Source organism: Ixodes scapularis, unplaced genomic scaffold, assembly GCF_016920785.2.
Source record: "Ixodes scapularis isolate PalLabHiFi unplaced genomic scaffold, ASM1692078v2 PGA_scaffold9__187_contigs__length_104089568, whole genome shotgun sequence".
NCBI classification, from domain to species: domain Eukaryota; kingdom Metazoa; phylum Arthropoda; class Arachnida; order Ixodida; family Ixodidae; genus Ixodes; species Ixodes scapularis.
Genome location: NW_024609884.1, coordinates 103609727 through 103625401, shown reverse-complemented (window position 1 = coordinate 103625401; position 15675 = coordinate 103609727). Strand labels below are relative to the sequence as shown.

Sequence of the window (15675 nt, the reverse complement as noted above, 5' to 3'; positions counted from 1 at the left end):
CGACAGGACAGCTGCTGCTGGCCTGTCGCTCTCTCGAAGAAACGGGCCTCCATTCTTGGCATTCCAAAAAACAAATCTCCAAAACAAAACAAAAAAACAAAAAAAAAAACGCCTAAAAAATTTGCAAAAAAAAAACAGGACACGGCGTTTTGAAGAAACTAAGAGCTGTCTCCGAACTGCATTCTGAGCCCGGCTTCATTCTTCGAGATTTTTTTCATGACCTACGGGAAGTGAAATGCGGCGGAGCTCCCGCTCGTGACCAAGTGTCTTCTCCGCAAAATTATGCTTGGTGGTTACATGGCAAGAAACTCGAAGGGTGAATTTTATCGAGGGTTTTTACGGGTGGCGGGCTTGAGGAGCATTGGCGACTCCAATTCACTATAGGTGGCGCCACTTGTCATCCGAAATGGCGGTTATAGTAAGGGTCAGAGGTGCATGGCGGTATATCATCTGCTGCGCCGGTCTAGTGTGCTGCCTTCACTGAGAGACAGAAATGATTCCTGTTTATAAGAGGAAGCTAGTGTATTATGGGCACCCCTTTATCCAGAAAACATAATCGGTGCTCAGCGTAATAGTTACGCCAGGAGGCACGCTTAGATTCAGTTCAGTTTGTTTATTTCTTTCCAAACAAGGGAAGGAATTCTGGAACGGAAACCAAAATATTTTTTGATGTATAATTTCAATAGGTGGTTAATTTCGGATTCTTTCATAAGTCAACATGTGTATCACAGCGTAATTACTGAGCTACAGCAGTTGTTGGCTACAGCAGTTGTTTTGACATACACGTACGATCCCTGCACTTGGAAACATTTTCGAGTTCGGTATCCCTTTCAAGACAGGGTCTCTGATGCACTTTAGAGGAAACATAGAATTTTGTAGTTGTTGGAAAAAGTCAGTGCTTATATTTGTGTGTCTGCCTTTTCTCGCTCAGACAATTGTCATGTGAAATAATCAACTGTTTAATCGGTTTTGGGGTATTGATACGAATAATTGCTTTAAAATTATTCCCAGAACAAGAATAAGATAACCGATGCATATTTTACGAACTATCGCCAAGAGTGATGAACTTATGATATGTTCACAAAACGTATAAATTAAGGAATGCTGTTCTAAGTACAAAAACCCAAAGACAGAATCCGAGTCAGAGAGCAGAAGTGTGTGTTCTTATAAAGCAACACGTGAGGCATAGGACTTTAGATTACAGCTAGTGATTGACTGTTTGTCTCTCTTGATAACGATGGGAGAGTTTTTCATATGTCATGAAGTACACAAAGTGAAGTCTTTCCGGAATAACTATTATGGTTAAACGGCGTATTTTCGTGATCGTGGCGTTCATTGGAGGCCTACACTGCCATAATTTGTATTAATAACTAATATATTTAGCACAAAAGTTTCAAGCTTTAATATATTTTGTTACTTATGATCTCATTTCGAAATCGCGAGCAAGTATGCAAATCAAAATTGCTCAAATTATCATCGCTGGTGCCAATTGGAGCATTGTTAATTAACAAGTAATAAAATAAAAATAGTCTAAAATCAAAGAAAGGGTTCTAGCTTATCGGAGAAATGCATGAGAGATTACATTAATTGTGGGTAAAGCATATGGCGCTATCAAATTGGCGACTTTTGACAGACGGCCAAACTTCCAAAGTCTTCCGCCAATCCTTCCGGAATGAGAGCCCCTAATTAAAAAAATGAAATAAAAAAAACAGCTTCCGTTTTTGTTTCTTTTAATTGCAAAACTTGGCAGCACGTTTAATTTCTTTAATTTTTAGGCGCCGTCGTTTTGCGGATCCCAGCCTTTCGAGTTAAAAGGAACCCGCTTGCACGTCTGCTCACTGGAGCGCGTTTCGCTGGAAACCGGTGGAACAGTAGAGAGTTTTATTATTGCGTATACGAGCGAACGCAAGCCCTGCGTGTTTGCGTTAGCGTTGCGTGTTTCCCCCTGCGCGTGCGCGGAGCCCAAAACGGCAGTCTTGGATAGGCGACGACGCGCATGCGGAGAACGAAAACGCGCAGCGCTCTACGCACTACGTACGGTTCCATCGCACCCCGGCTGCAGCACTCGTTGGGACAGTGAAGACTGCTCTTCGCATTCCGAAATGCCATCTGGCGAGCCCTACTCGTGAGCAGCTCCGCCGCCGAGCAAGAGAACCGGACGACCCTCACTAGAGCGCTTCCGCCGCGAGAAGACGAGCTGGAGACGCGAACACTCCCCTCCGCGAAAGTTGCACAAATGAGCTAACCTAATCACGTTGACTCTCTTTGCTCAAGTTCAGAGATTGCCGCCGCAACCTTGGCATAGCCCCGATCATAGGTTGTGCCACGCTGAAAGACGCGTAGTCGACGATGCTGAAGCAAGCTATAGGCGGTGCTGTGTGGATTCACACTAGTGGGGACGTCTGGAGCAGAAATGCCTCGCTTTCGATCCCAGTTAATCCAGCACCACGCGACATCGCGCTCCGCCGACTCCAAGGCCAAACCGAAAAGTCACGTGCTCTTTCTGGGATAGTGGCGTCCGCTTGAATTACATCTCGGCCGTTTGCTGCAACCCATCTTATGCGTTTATAAATTGCACGGGCCATTGAAACGTTCGACACGAGGGCGTGAACTGTAATCAACGTTCGATTTCATCCGAAGTATACGATCGAAGCCGAAAAACAGGAGCGCTGCCTTTCGACTGATTGGAGTAACATCACATCAGCTGTCATTTTTGTGGACTACTGCTGAGCTCGCACCTATTGCAGCATATATTGTTTTTTACGATGGGTTTTGTTTTTCTTCTTGGCAAGTAAGAATGACAAGCAGCATGGTGCACTGACGTTACACGGAAGTCATAACTGGCAAATCGTCCGGACCTGCGTCTCCTTGCATTCTGAGTAAAGCGACGGGGACAAAGTGGGGACAAAGTGTCATCGTTTTTTCAACTCAGCGTTGTTTGATGGGACAGCGGCAACGTTCGATGAGCAGCGTACCGGCGTGCGGTCGGGTATACCTACTGTGTTATGTACCTTAAAGACCCCAGGCTAGCACTTTTGTACTGAACTGGCCAAATCGCTCATCTAAAGCTGAGACACCAGACGCCCACTGAGACTGACGAACTTCCCGCTATATAGATATATACATTAGGGAGTTTTAGAATAACGTACGCAATTTTAGCGCACGCTAGCGCTAAATTTAGCGCTTGTATTAGCGCACGCGACGCAAGAGAGTTTTAGAATAGCGTTTCTCCGTCGCGACGCCAAAGCCCAAGCATCTCGCGCTTGCGACGCCACCAAGATACAGTAACAATTTTTATTTCACACACGAAATGCTGTAACTTCAGAAAAAAAAGTTTCCTGGTCCAGAGTAGCATTTTAGATTTGTTTAAACATGAGAATGCGACGCGAGCGGTTGACCGATCGTGTCCGCTTGCGTCGCCTCGGCAAGAGAGGTCTCGTGTAGTGACCTTCGCACCAACGTTGCTTCGCACATCGTACCTTCGCCGAGAAATGTTCGCGCGTCGCAAGCATCAAGTTGCCGGTGATCGTTGCCAAACCGAGTACAATGTCATCCCGTATTGAAAACCGCAGTCGCGAGGATGCCGCCGACCCTACACTCACGACGCCGCCAAAGCAGCCGCCAGCATAATCCTGCAAGCCGCCATTTTTTTAACCCAGCTCGTCTTGGCTTTAGCCAACTTGTCATCACGAATCCTCCTTGGAGAAGCGCAAAGACTCTTTGCGTATGCACGCTATTTCCGAGAAATAGCGCACGCTAAAATTGCGCACGCAAAGCGCAAAACCTGGTTTGCGTTCGGAGCATGCGCAGTGTCGACGACGCTATTCTTTGCGTGCGCAAAGCTTTAGCGTGCGCTATTCTAAAACTCCCTATTATCATTAATATTATTAGGAATAGCAAGGTCACGCCATAAAATCAGAGGGCTGAGCAAGATGACCACATCCACGGTTGCCACGAAATAGGAATCAACGACCGCCCTGGTTTGCGTAACTATTGCGAAAAACAATACGGCGTTTCGACAAAGACCGATGATGCAACCAAATACTTTACTAGGGGAATAGACGACACTCGCCGAGAGTACATCGAAAAAGTCGACAACGAAGATATGCGGAATGACGGTGAAAGTCTTCGCTTCGTCGACCCCGTCAACAGCCTTCCGAGGCTTCGCCTTCGCCTGCTCTGACGACGAGAAAAAGAGAGAAACCATTCCACCAGGGGGGAATCGGGCGCGGCCGTCGTTCTGTCTAGTGAAAATGGTGTCCTCTATTCCCTAAGTTTTTCATGGAACCATTCCAGGAAAGAGGCCGGTGCCACTTTCCGCGTCTTTCCGAAGCGACCAACATCCACCTGCTCGACTGTGGGGATCGCAAACTGGGGCTGTGGATTTGTCAACACTGAAACGGTGTATAGCCTGGGCTCTAACCTTCATATACGCTGTACACTCCCCACGGGAACTATAGGGGGCGCTTTGACAAAAAACGCGCGTAGCGACACTAGCGGAGGAGCTGGCGTTCGACAGTGAAACGCGTTCAGCAACCTGTGGCGGCCGAAGCCCGCACGGACGCCACTTTGGTTCTTCCAGCCGATACGTTGAGGGTGACGTTGCATTGGGGCTGGGGAAAACATAAAAAAGCTCATCTAGCTGTTCTCCGCATCATATATATCCCAGGGAATAAATTTCTCATCTTGAATCAATCGCACTGCAGGCTGGAGTCCGACGAGAAACATTCCCGCTGATAGATGGTGCAACCACTGCACTTTTTCGCAAAATCAACGAAATATTGGATTCCTGAAATTGACGTACCATGATATGATCAAGTTCAGGGTTGAGAATAAAAGTCGAGATGATTTTAAATCGTGATTTAAGCAACACCCATTGCACCCTAGTGACTTTCCACGAGAACGCCTTTTGCACAAAAATAATTACCCGCAAAGCTAATATCATAAATACGTTTTTTTATTAATGCGGGTCTGTAATTTAATGCCCTCCATATAAATGTGTTGCTTTTTCAAACAAAAACAACATCAGGCAAATAAAAATTATAAGGTGCTGAACACAAGCACAATTCGGTCCACTTCCGCGCTAATCGGAGAGGTGAGCTTTGTTGCTGTCCTCCCGTTCTTTCGTTAAGCACATGGCAACGTATGCAAGCATATCAGAATGCGAAGGAAACAAACAAAAACGTGTAGGCGTGCGCACACACACGGTGGAAAGGGAGGGACTGAGAGGGACAGGCAAATATATATATATAAATCTACATTTAAGGCGCAGCTGATATCGGTCAGTATAAGTACATACGTTTTGTCTTACACGAGCTTGCCATTTTGTTTTCTTTATAAAATTATGCCACCATCTTGAACACTTTAAAACCAAAAGAAAAAGTCACGGTCGCTAAACTACTTTCGAACTGCGCTCAAGTTCGAAGACCATACATTTACGTCGTTAAATATTGTTCTTTTTTTTTTTTTTTCACTTTCCTTTTTGTGCGGCTGCGAGAGCTTGAATACCTTCTTTGGATTCGGGCTCCGATGCAATGGCAAAAGTGGCACCGTGTGCACGAAGCTGATAGGAAACAATTTGGTGGGAAGGAGCTGTTTCCTGGTACTTTTGAGATATATTGTGGAGATATCTTTTTTTTGCTGAAGTATTACAGCAAATAAAGCTTTCTAGAGAAACAAAGCAAATCAACAAGGTTTTTCTGTTCTTGTATGACGGGGTTTATAACAAGAAAACAGTTTTAAATTTATCTGCACCTTACGATATAATTAAATCTACAGTGAATCTTTCTTTTACACTGTTTTCAGTGGTTGAGCGAATTGAAGAATCCATTTCCTGTGCTCAAAAAGAGTGGTAAAAGACAGATTACACTGTTTCTTCTTTTTTTCTAGCAAAGTGATATATATATATATATATATATATATATATATATATATATATATATATATATTGGATATAAACTTAAATAATAAAATGTATTTATTTGATGTTTAGACGTTTTTTTTTTTTATTGAGACCTAACCAGTTATTTTTCATCACTTCGATGAAAAACAATCCCGGCGTTTTATTTCACAGTGAGCTACTGCCACCGGCAACCCCATATGTGAGAAAAGGGAATTTCCAAATCCAAAAAAGGGTGATTAAAAAAAAAATCACCACGCAAACACTTAAGCGCCGATTGCCCAATGATTCCAAGAATCAGTGTAGTTTTCTTTAGATTAACATTTGTCACTTTTTGTACCGTCTGATTATTTCTTCATGAAGTTCAGACTGCACCCATACTGGTCCGGAAGGATCACCGACACGTACGATGGGGACGAAACGTCTTTGGAGGCCATATCCGTCCAGCTGAATGGGCACTGTATACCCAAAAATGTTGGATTCTTTTCTTTTTTTTTTCAGTTCGTCCCATCGGCGCTAACATATGTAGGCGTTACTAACAGAAGAAATAATAAGGAGCGCGGAAAGCAGCAGCGCAGGATATGTCAGCCGTGTCGATACGTGGCAGACATGATCGGGAGACCGAATTTCTTGCACCGTACGGCAGGCATCCACCGTTCCCGCTGTCCCATAAAAGAACGGTGAGTTGAAAAACGATGACACTTTGTCCCCACGAAACACGATGCATAACTATCGGACCACTTAACGATGCAGCAGCTCATGGTGTCAACCCAGCGCAACCACTTCGACTTCAATGCATCCCAATGTAGGCGGAGTGGTTTCGCGTCGCCGGGTTTCTCACCCCTTACCTTCGATAGGCAGTGAGAACCCCAGCGAAAATGACCGAACGTAAGAAAATGACCGAGATGCCAGGCGGGCGCTACCGGCCATCGCAGCCAAGACGACGAGCGTGCGACTTTTCGGTATGGTCTGGGGACTCGCGGAGCGCGAGGTCACATGGCACGTTCTTATCGCTGGACTCGCATGGGATAGCTCGTAACATCGGCAGTGGTCACTCCACATTTGAAATTGAAAACGCTGCGCGCGGCGGCGAGACACAGCGCGTTTCCATGTCATCACTGCGTAAGACATCAATCTTTCTCAAAGGTCAAATTTTTTGTCGTGGCCCAGCAGACAAACATCCCACATCGTCAAAAGACCTCTCGCAAAATCGTACAAATCCTACATGTAGTGCTGTGCCAAGTATTTTTAGGAAGCCCTTGGCCATTGTTTCGGTTTCAACTTGACAACATCACTTGACGACATCACGTCACGAACAAATGCTGTGCTTAGATATTAATATCTAGATCCTAAAACCTATAACACTGTGCGATGATGCCCACAAATAGGGATAAAACTTTGGGGCACGTTTTGAGAGAGAGGGAGGGATGGATTGACGTGCCATAGTTTGTGCGCATGTAAACAGGACTACGAAGGCATATGGAAGAAGTCCACCGAGCCGGTATGCGGAGCTCAAGTTGGTGTGCTTTTTGCGCGGCGGCTGCACTGATTTCAGAAGGCCGCGCTCTGATTGGCTCTAATGGAAGGATATGGCAGCGCTGCCTTGTGGTCCACTTACCCTCCTTCCAATCGGAGCCAATCGGAGCTCATCGTTCTAACGTCACCGCAACCCCTGCTCAAGAAGCAGAATAACTTGCGTTCCGCAGTCCTTTTTCTCCTCAATGGGCTTCTGAATTCTTCGTGAGCCGGGAAGGTTCATGCTGCACTCTGGAGCCATGGGCCGCCAGAGATGTATTGGACGCGGCACTCCTACCGAACCCTCGCTCAGCTTAAACCTTTCCCCACGCTGGAGGTCCGCTGGTTCAACGGGGGCTCACGAAGATGAATGGTTGCAATGCCAGTGAGCGCTCACCTCATTTTTATGCAGTGCTGCACGTCGTTTACGGGGCAATCGAAAATCATGTCACTCCCCTCCCAAAGATCGAGGTTCCAGAATGGAACGTGCGCAGTGTTGCATGCAGGGATATTTGGAAGCAGTCTTATTCTCCAGATGGTGGCGAATCTCGCCGTTTTCACACAAAACGGATATCTGCGGCGCTGTCAGGCAAAAGGTGGTTGCCGCGAACCACCGTCAGTTCGAGCTTGAGAAAAAACAACAACAACAAACGCTTTAGCTTGGGGAATTTAATGCTGGTGTCGCCACGTCGTTCAACTTATTGGCCATAAATCCAAAAAAAAAAAAAACGGACCTGCCGAGTTTATGAGCACAAAGGCACAAAGAGGACATTTGGTGTTCCCGTCATGGCCGTAAAACGAAGATAGCAGACAGTTCCAGTACGTGCAAACAATGCTATAGTCACTTTTATGTTTTACGCAATTTAAACTTTAAATTCGCCTCGAAATGCGCTCAAAATGTTCCAAATTTTCATACATATTTTTTTATTCATATTTCTAATGCGAAATCAGAGAGAATGACGCAACGGCTCCAATGAAGCGATTGGCACCAAACAGAGCAGCCGAAGACCCAGGCACCGCCATTTTGAAACACCGCTCAAGTACCGTTCAAAGATCGGACGTCCGCTTTCTCGCACGCGTATATCAGCGCCGCCTACAATGTGTTTCCGAAAGTGCCGTTTCTCCGCTGGATTCTGGGCCCGGAAAATGCATGCCCTGTTTCGCAGCGCCCACATTCTTTGTCCGTGAGAACGGTGTCGCTTTCAAGGGAATTGGCCACGTTTTTTGAAAGTGTATTTTCTCGAAGATGTTTTTCGAGTAACTAGAGTGTCAAAGAAAAAAACAAAAAAACGGAGCAATATTTCTGTGTGAGAGCACTCGAAGAGCCAATGACTGCAGTGTGCGGTGAGAGCCTGACAAATGGCGAGGCCCGACGAACAGCGTCTCGTAGATAAGAAATCCGAATTTCTTCACGAAGGCCAGAGAACGATGTTCGGTAGGAACTCTCGTCCAATCAGTGCAAGCCAAGTCCGATCTCTGGCCGGCCTTCGTTAGTGACGGACCAAAGCACTTGGGCTTTCTTATCGAGGAGACGGTGGCCCGACACGCGCTCACGTCACGCTTCGTGTCCCATCGACGCAGACGTTGAGGGCCTTTTCTTGGTCTCGCTCAACCAGTCTACGGGTCTGGCCTGAACTTGGGCTACCGCCTCCTAAAGTCACTGGATCCTGGGAAAGTAAAGCCAAGCTCCGCGTGTGGTCGCCATCTTGGTCCATGAAATGAGCAATTTCTCCTTGACCCCTCCGTTCTTGGTGAGCCTATCTAGATTCGCTGGAGTCGGGTTATTGAGTCGTTTTTTGTGTACCGAGATTTTGCTGACCACACAAAGGCAAAACAGGCGTACACGTTCATACCACCACCAGACGCTGTGTCGGTGCTTGGAGGCACGGAAAAATAAGTTTACCATCTTGAAATGCGCAAGAAGAACAATATAATTGTAAGAGATCCATGGAGATGGGCCTGATTAATAAGTTGATCGCATACCAAGTGCCAAAGACCATTATATTGAAGAGGAACGCTTCCAGCACGATGATGCTCCATGGTGATCTTGGCGCTAACTGGTTTAGAACGACCCCCTGGAAGCTTCGAAGATTTAAATGGACCAAGATGGCGATTTCCATGGCAACGTAGCCCGATTAGCCAATCGCCTTGCGTGGTTTGGGTCGTCTGTATGTTAGTATCCGTTTGTGCCCGGCTAGCAGTTAGGGAAGGCAATGGCGCTACTTTCCCAAGATCCAGTGACTTTACCGCCTCCTAGACGCGATATATTTGAGCGCACTATTCGGAGCGCGTGATCGGAACTATTTCTCATCTACCCGAAATAGCAATTTTGATTGGGCGGAATGTACGTTAACGTGGCGCATTCCTTCCAATCAAGATTGCGAGCAGACCCTAAGTGGGAGGCGGGAACAATATGGTGTCCAGTCAGTAGCGCATAGAGCAGTTGGATAGTCGCCTTCTGCGCACCGCCATCTTCTCTCCCAAAATATCAGCCCATGGGGACTTGTTCGCCTTGCTGCGTAAGAAGAGTGGAGTTGGCCAAAAGGGCCGCGGAGAGAAGAACAATCGTGCGGATGAGAATTGCGGGATCCTCACTCGCCCCGGACCTTTTCTTTCTCGGCTTCTGATTGGACGGCACAAGGCTGCGTAACCGCAGCCGCTTCGGAAGTTGAGCAGGGTTCTACTCTCTCGGCGACGCGAAGGCCTCACTCAAACGCGTTCGAATGCAAATCTGTGTATGCGCCTGAACGCCCAGTGCTTGCGTTTGCTCCTGTACGCTAAAACTCTCGAATCTCGGGGCACCCTAAAGAGGGGCGACATTGTTGCGCAAACACGGCGTTCCGCTAAAGGGGCCCCCGAGGCTCGAATGAAACAGGACACTAACGTTTCTGGGTGCCATTTCCGCGGGAACGGCATACAGGCTTCGAGACCAGCACGCGTTCTGGCTTGGAGACGGCTTGAACAAGCTATTGGCATCTCAAGTGCTACAGATGGGGCACAACGGTTTGTTTCTCTCGGGGAGGTTAACGTCTCACCGAGGCGCATTTCTAGACCTGTTGTCATCAAACGCTTAGTCCTGGTTTTCCGTTGCCAGTTTCAGTGGCTCGCCATCGCGGTGAGACACGGGTGTTTTTATGCAATATTTTGGCCAGCGGTTTCGCTCATACCACAACAGCTATGTATTGTTAATCCAATGTTAAAGAATAAAAACAAATACGAAGGACGAATGATCACTATCTCTCAAAAAATAATTAATCATCTTAACAAAGCCCTCGTACAAACTAGCTCCGTACGTTGTGTGTGTTTTACTATTATAATTTATTTTGCCTCCTCCGTGGAATTCCCCGGGGTCCGATAGTAATAGACTAGTAGCACAATCAAATAAACGGTGCACGGAGACCAGCAGCAAGACGACGAGCGAAAGAAGAAAATTTGAATAGACCCTCGATTTCAGAGTATCGTCATACGCTTATGAAGCCGGGAGTAGATAGGAGCGAATGAGGAGCCCAAACCGCAAAAACACAGAACGAAAAAAGAAAAAAAGAAAGAAAAACGTTTTCCAACCGTTTAACGGTTTTCGCGTACGTCCTCTTCTTGCGAGTTTCGCCGACTCATGTCTCGGGCAGCCGGCATCTTTAGAGTCCAACCAGTGTGAAAACTACACGCTGCCAATCACACTTTCCCAAAAGTCGAACCGGTATCAGCCTTACGCCCCCTTCAGCGACTAAGGCTGCACCCACTTGTACTCCAAGCGTGCAATAAAACACAAAGCTTCCCGCTAAACCTGTTAAGCTTTTCCCAGTGTGCTCAGAAATCCACTGGTATCCAAGAGACTGTGGCGTGGCCCGCTCAAACTCCCGGTTACTAAACAGTACCATCGGCATCAAATACTGAAGCGAACCGGAGCGCGTCCATGCACCTGTGGCGTTTTCACCCCAAGTATCCGAGAAAAAAACAAAACGGTATACGTATCAGGTATACGAGACGTATTTTGTTCTATTCTCTCGCGCTAACAAACTTGAAAAGAAAATGGCCTCTCTGTAGTCTTCCTTCGTACATCTATCGGTGCTCGAGCGTACGACATACGAAAGAAAACTACTCCTAGCTTAGTGCATGTGGATGAGCGCCTCGTGCCTCTGTCTCACCTATATTATTTTTCTCCCGTTTCCCGAACTCGTTTTATTGGATTTCCGTCATTGAAAACTTGAGCGCGGCTTGATTCAGCTCGTTTGACCAGGAATAGTTGGGAATAGCCCCCTGCAAATGTTCTCACGAGTTCCGAGAGTGGAGGAAAACGAGAGACTCCCCTTCCGCAAGGGGCCACAGCCACCAAACGTCCAAGGGCACTCGACAGCTGCTCGCATAATCATCAGCATACCAAACTTTCGGCGTTCTTTTAGGCATCGCCAGTCACACTATTTTACCGTTCGACCGACACGCTCAAAATGTCGTAAACCTCGGGCGCTTCAGATTTTGAGAAAGGAAGAAAGAAAGCACAGCAAATACAAGCAGCAAGAGCTCAGGCGCCAATATCCACGAAGACACTTGTCTGCCCAACAGCAACAGAACGCGAGGCGGAGCGCAATCCTCCACGACGTTCGAAAGTTTGCACTTCGCCTCGGCGTGCATAGCGCGGGATGACACATCGAGCGACTCCACATGGAAATGTCAAAACACTCTGACACGAATGGGCCTCGATAGATCGATATGTATCACCTCTCCGGCCAGTTTCAATATCGGCCATGCAAAGGGTTCGTGCGTGAAGCGGGCGTGAAAACTGGGAACGCGACTTCCCGGTCGTCAAAGCGCGGAGCCGCCAGAGCGACGTCGTCCGACCCTCGTTGCTTGGTAAAGCGCGGTGTACGCCTTCGCTAAAACGCACGATCGCGTGGAAGCCCCGGAGGAAACCATTTGACGGCTAAAGTTTGGCCGCACACACGTTAGGCTGCGATTAGACTTGACCCAGCCGTCCGTGCAATTTTCCTTTCAGGCGGTTCTAGCGACCCAGGTCTTACTGTCGAGGCGCTCCGGAATCGTACGAGCCGTCGACGTCATCGCGCCTAAACGATCCCGGATGGGTTTCCCTCCGAGAAGAAAGCGTGATTTCTCAACCGAGGAAGGGTCCCGAGATCCAACATCGCGCGCCCCCTGCCACATGCACGATGTTCGCGGCCTTTTGTCCGGGGAGAGACACGGTTCGATAGCTTTTCAAGGCGACCTGCATTGCGCGCGCCACGACCGGGGAAAGGTCAAGCAAAAAATAGTCCCAAATTGATTTTTTTTTGTGACTTTCGTTGCGTGTCGTTAGTTGTCCTACAGCCCCTGGCGCCGCTTGATCCCTTCAAAGAGTCGTGTGATGGACGCCTTATAAAAAGCTGTGCTGAGCGAGGACGCTCAATTGCGCGTTGGAACCCCCCCCCCCCCCCCCCCCCCCCCCCCCTCCCCGTTTTCGGTGGCGGGGAGCCTGGCGATGCCCACTGGTGAAATATCGTCTCGGCTCCGAGAAGCGTTAATGAATCGCTTTTCCGCGCGCCCCAAATTTTTGGGGGCCAATGAGACGCCCGCGCGACGAGGCGACGCGGGAGCCCGGTTGCGCGCAGCAGGCCGCACATTCTCGATGCCGCAGCAGGAGCTTCCCTATCTCGCGAGTTCGGGCGCGCGGGTAACGAGCCCTGCAAGAAAACTACGGGCCCGCAAATCGGCGCCATTTTTTTCCGGATTGCTCGGGATGAAGGGGTTGAAAGGGTGTTGGGGGCCGCTGGACGACGGCCGTCAGCCAGCGGACCCCCGACCGAGCGGGCGTGCATAAAGCGGGCGACGGGCGGGCGACCCCGCGGGCTCGGCAAGGCCAGGTCCAGCCACTAAAGGGGCCACGAGGCGTCGAGTGGGCGCTAGTCTCGAAGGTACTTATTCTCCACTAGGCCTATGTCCTGGGTGGACCGGTAGGTGCATTTGAAGCGGATGGCGCGGCTATCGCCGTGCGCGGGCAAGCAAGGGGCGCCCTTACATGAGCAGAAGATGGCCTGCAGCGTCTCCTTGAAGGCCTGGCGGAACTCTCGGTTGAAGTAGGCGTAGATGACCGGGTTGAGCGAGGAGTTGAGGTATCCGATCCAGAAGAGCAGGTCCACCACCAGCTCCGGGCAGGGGCAGGCATCGCCGCACATGGTGATGGACACGTACCACAGGAAGAAGGGCAGCCAGCACAGGATGAAGGCGCCCATAATAATGCCCAGCGTCTTGGCGGCCTTGTGCTCGCGCTTCATTTTGTTAATGGTCCGCTTGGTGGGCGTCGACTGTCCGCTCTCCGGGTCGTCGCCGTGCGAGTTGCGGTGGGGCGGCGCGTGCACGTTGGGCATGCTCTGATCGGTCGAATTTCGACACAGCATGCCGGGTCCCATCTGCGACTTGCAGAGCATCTTCTCCTGGCGTGTGGCCTCGACGTAGATACGCCAGTAGGTGAACAGCATGATGCAACAGGGGATCCAGAAGGACACGCTGCTCGAAATGATGGCGTACGGCTTGTTCACCACGAAGATGCACTCGTCCGGGTGCTCCACCTTGTACACCAGATGCTCGTTCGTCGTGTACCAGCCCAGGAAGATGGGTATGAAGGAGATGAGGCCCGAGCTGACCCAGGCGCAAGTCAGCATGATGGCCACTGTCCGGCCCGTTATCTTGGTTGGGTACTCGAGCGGTTTAATAATGGCGTAGTAGCGGTCCACGCTGATGCAGCACAGGTGCATGATGGACGCCGTGCTGAACAGCACGTCGCACGAGTTCCAAAAATCGCACACAGTCTGGTTGAAGAGCCAGCGGCCCGAAATGGTCACCGACGCGTTGAAGGTCATCGCGAAGAGCGCCACCAGAGTGTCGGCCAGCGCCAGTGACACGATGAAGTAGTTGGTTGTGATGCGCAGCTTGTGGTGCCGGATCACCGACGTGACGACCAGGAGATTGCCGAACACGGCCGACGAGATGATGGTGACCAGGGCCAGCGTCTTGAGCACCAGCTTGAGGACACTCTCCCAGGACTCGTCATCAGCCTGGGCCTCCTCGGTCAGGTTGGCCAGGCTCGCGTTCGGCGCCGCCACCGTCATGCTGCTGCTCTTCGCCGCCGCCTCCGGGCCGCCTGCATCGGTGCCTCTGCCGGCCGACTGGGCCGCCAGAACCGGCGCGCTGCTGCGCGGACGCACCGTCAGGGTTCTCAGCGCCATCTAGGCACGGCCGCCGTAACCCGCCACCGGTGCGCGCAACGCGCGCGCGCCGGGGCGCCCCCGTGCACACGCACATCGATTGGGAGTCTTATCCACTTCGTCGACGGCTAATTACGTTGCCCGCGACCCAACTGGGCTCCGCAAATGTTGCGCCAAGTTCAAGGCGGCCGGACAACTCCCCCTCGTGCGCGCCACCGGCTCCAGGCGCTCGCCGACGTTCGAAAGGCGCGCCGACCCACGCATGGCCCCGAGCCACTTCACCGCAGCTTCTGTCCGCACGCGTGTCGGCCCCGTCCGCGGCTCCACAGCACCAGCTGGCGGCTCATTCCACGCCCGGAAACAGTACTTCTCCGCCATGCAGTCCATCCGAGGCATTTCGCTTCATTCGTTGAAGCTGGGAAGCGACCGGACGAAACGCGCTAATTCTATGAATTTCTTTTCCTCTTAGGGGGTAGCGCGCTTATTATATATTTTATACTGACAGCATACACAAACGCACATTTCTTCGGGGGCCTTCGCAAAAAAAGCAATGGAGATGCGTGACGATGCCGCAGTTCCACCCCTTTCCAGATCACTCGGCGTAGCAATCAAACAAACGAAACAGCAGAGCACTCGATAAAAAGGAGAGCGTTACCACAAACCATAATAAAACACGAATGCAAACAAAAAAAAGAACAAAAACCCGAAAACAGCGCTGAAGAAAAAAAAAATACTTATGATAGTACAAAGCATAAGGTAGGATAAATGGACAAACACACCTAGTAGGGAAAAGAGATCACTCCCGGCAATATAAGAAAATACACAGTCCTGTTCCTCTTTAACGCGTGTATTGAGAGAGTGGCTTGCAGTGGTAGAGTGGTTCATACCTCCTATAAAAACTTTGAACAATACTATATTTACAAAATTTGATACAAGACGCAGCGCCCGTAGCAGAATAAAAAAAAAAAAAAAACTAAATGCACGTAAAAAAGCGATAATTCCTTTAACAATCACAATATGCTGGCCACAATAATCAACAATAATCGAAGGCACATTCCGTGTACATTC

The 15675-nt window shown here is 49.4% G+C and overlaps 1 protein-coding gene across 5 annotated transcripts in view; it reads right to left on the bottom strand.

Moving 5' to 3' along the window:
- Positions 1-14895, bottom strand: part of LOC8035166 (octopamine receptor beta-2R) — a 469086-nt gene extending 454191 nt beyond the window's left edge. For 3 of the 5 annotated variants that reach the window (XM_042287386.1, XM_042287387.1, XM_042287388.1), the window contains exon 1: positions 13422-14559. In XM_042287386.1, the coding sequence (XP_042143320.1) occupies positions 13422-14511 (1090 nt within the window). In that variant the 5' untranslated portion in view covers positions 14512-14559. Of the gene's footprint in view, positions 1-13421 lie in introns of all 5 variants that reach the window. The other 2 variants (XM_029985307.4, XM_029985306.4) reach the window with 2 other exon arrangements.
- Between the last annotated feature and the right edge of the window lie 780 nt (positions 14896-15675).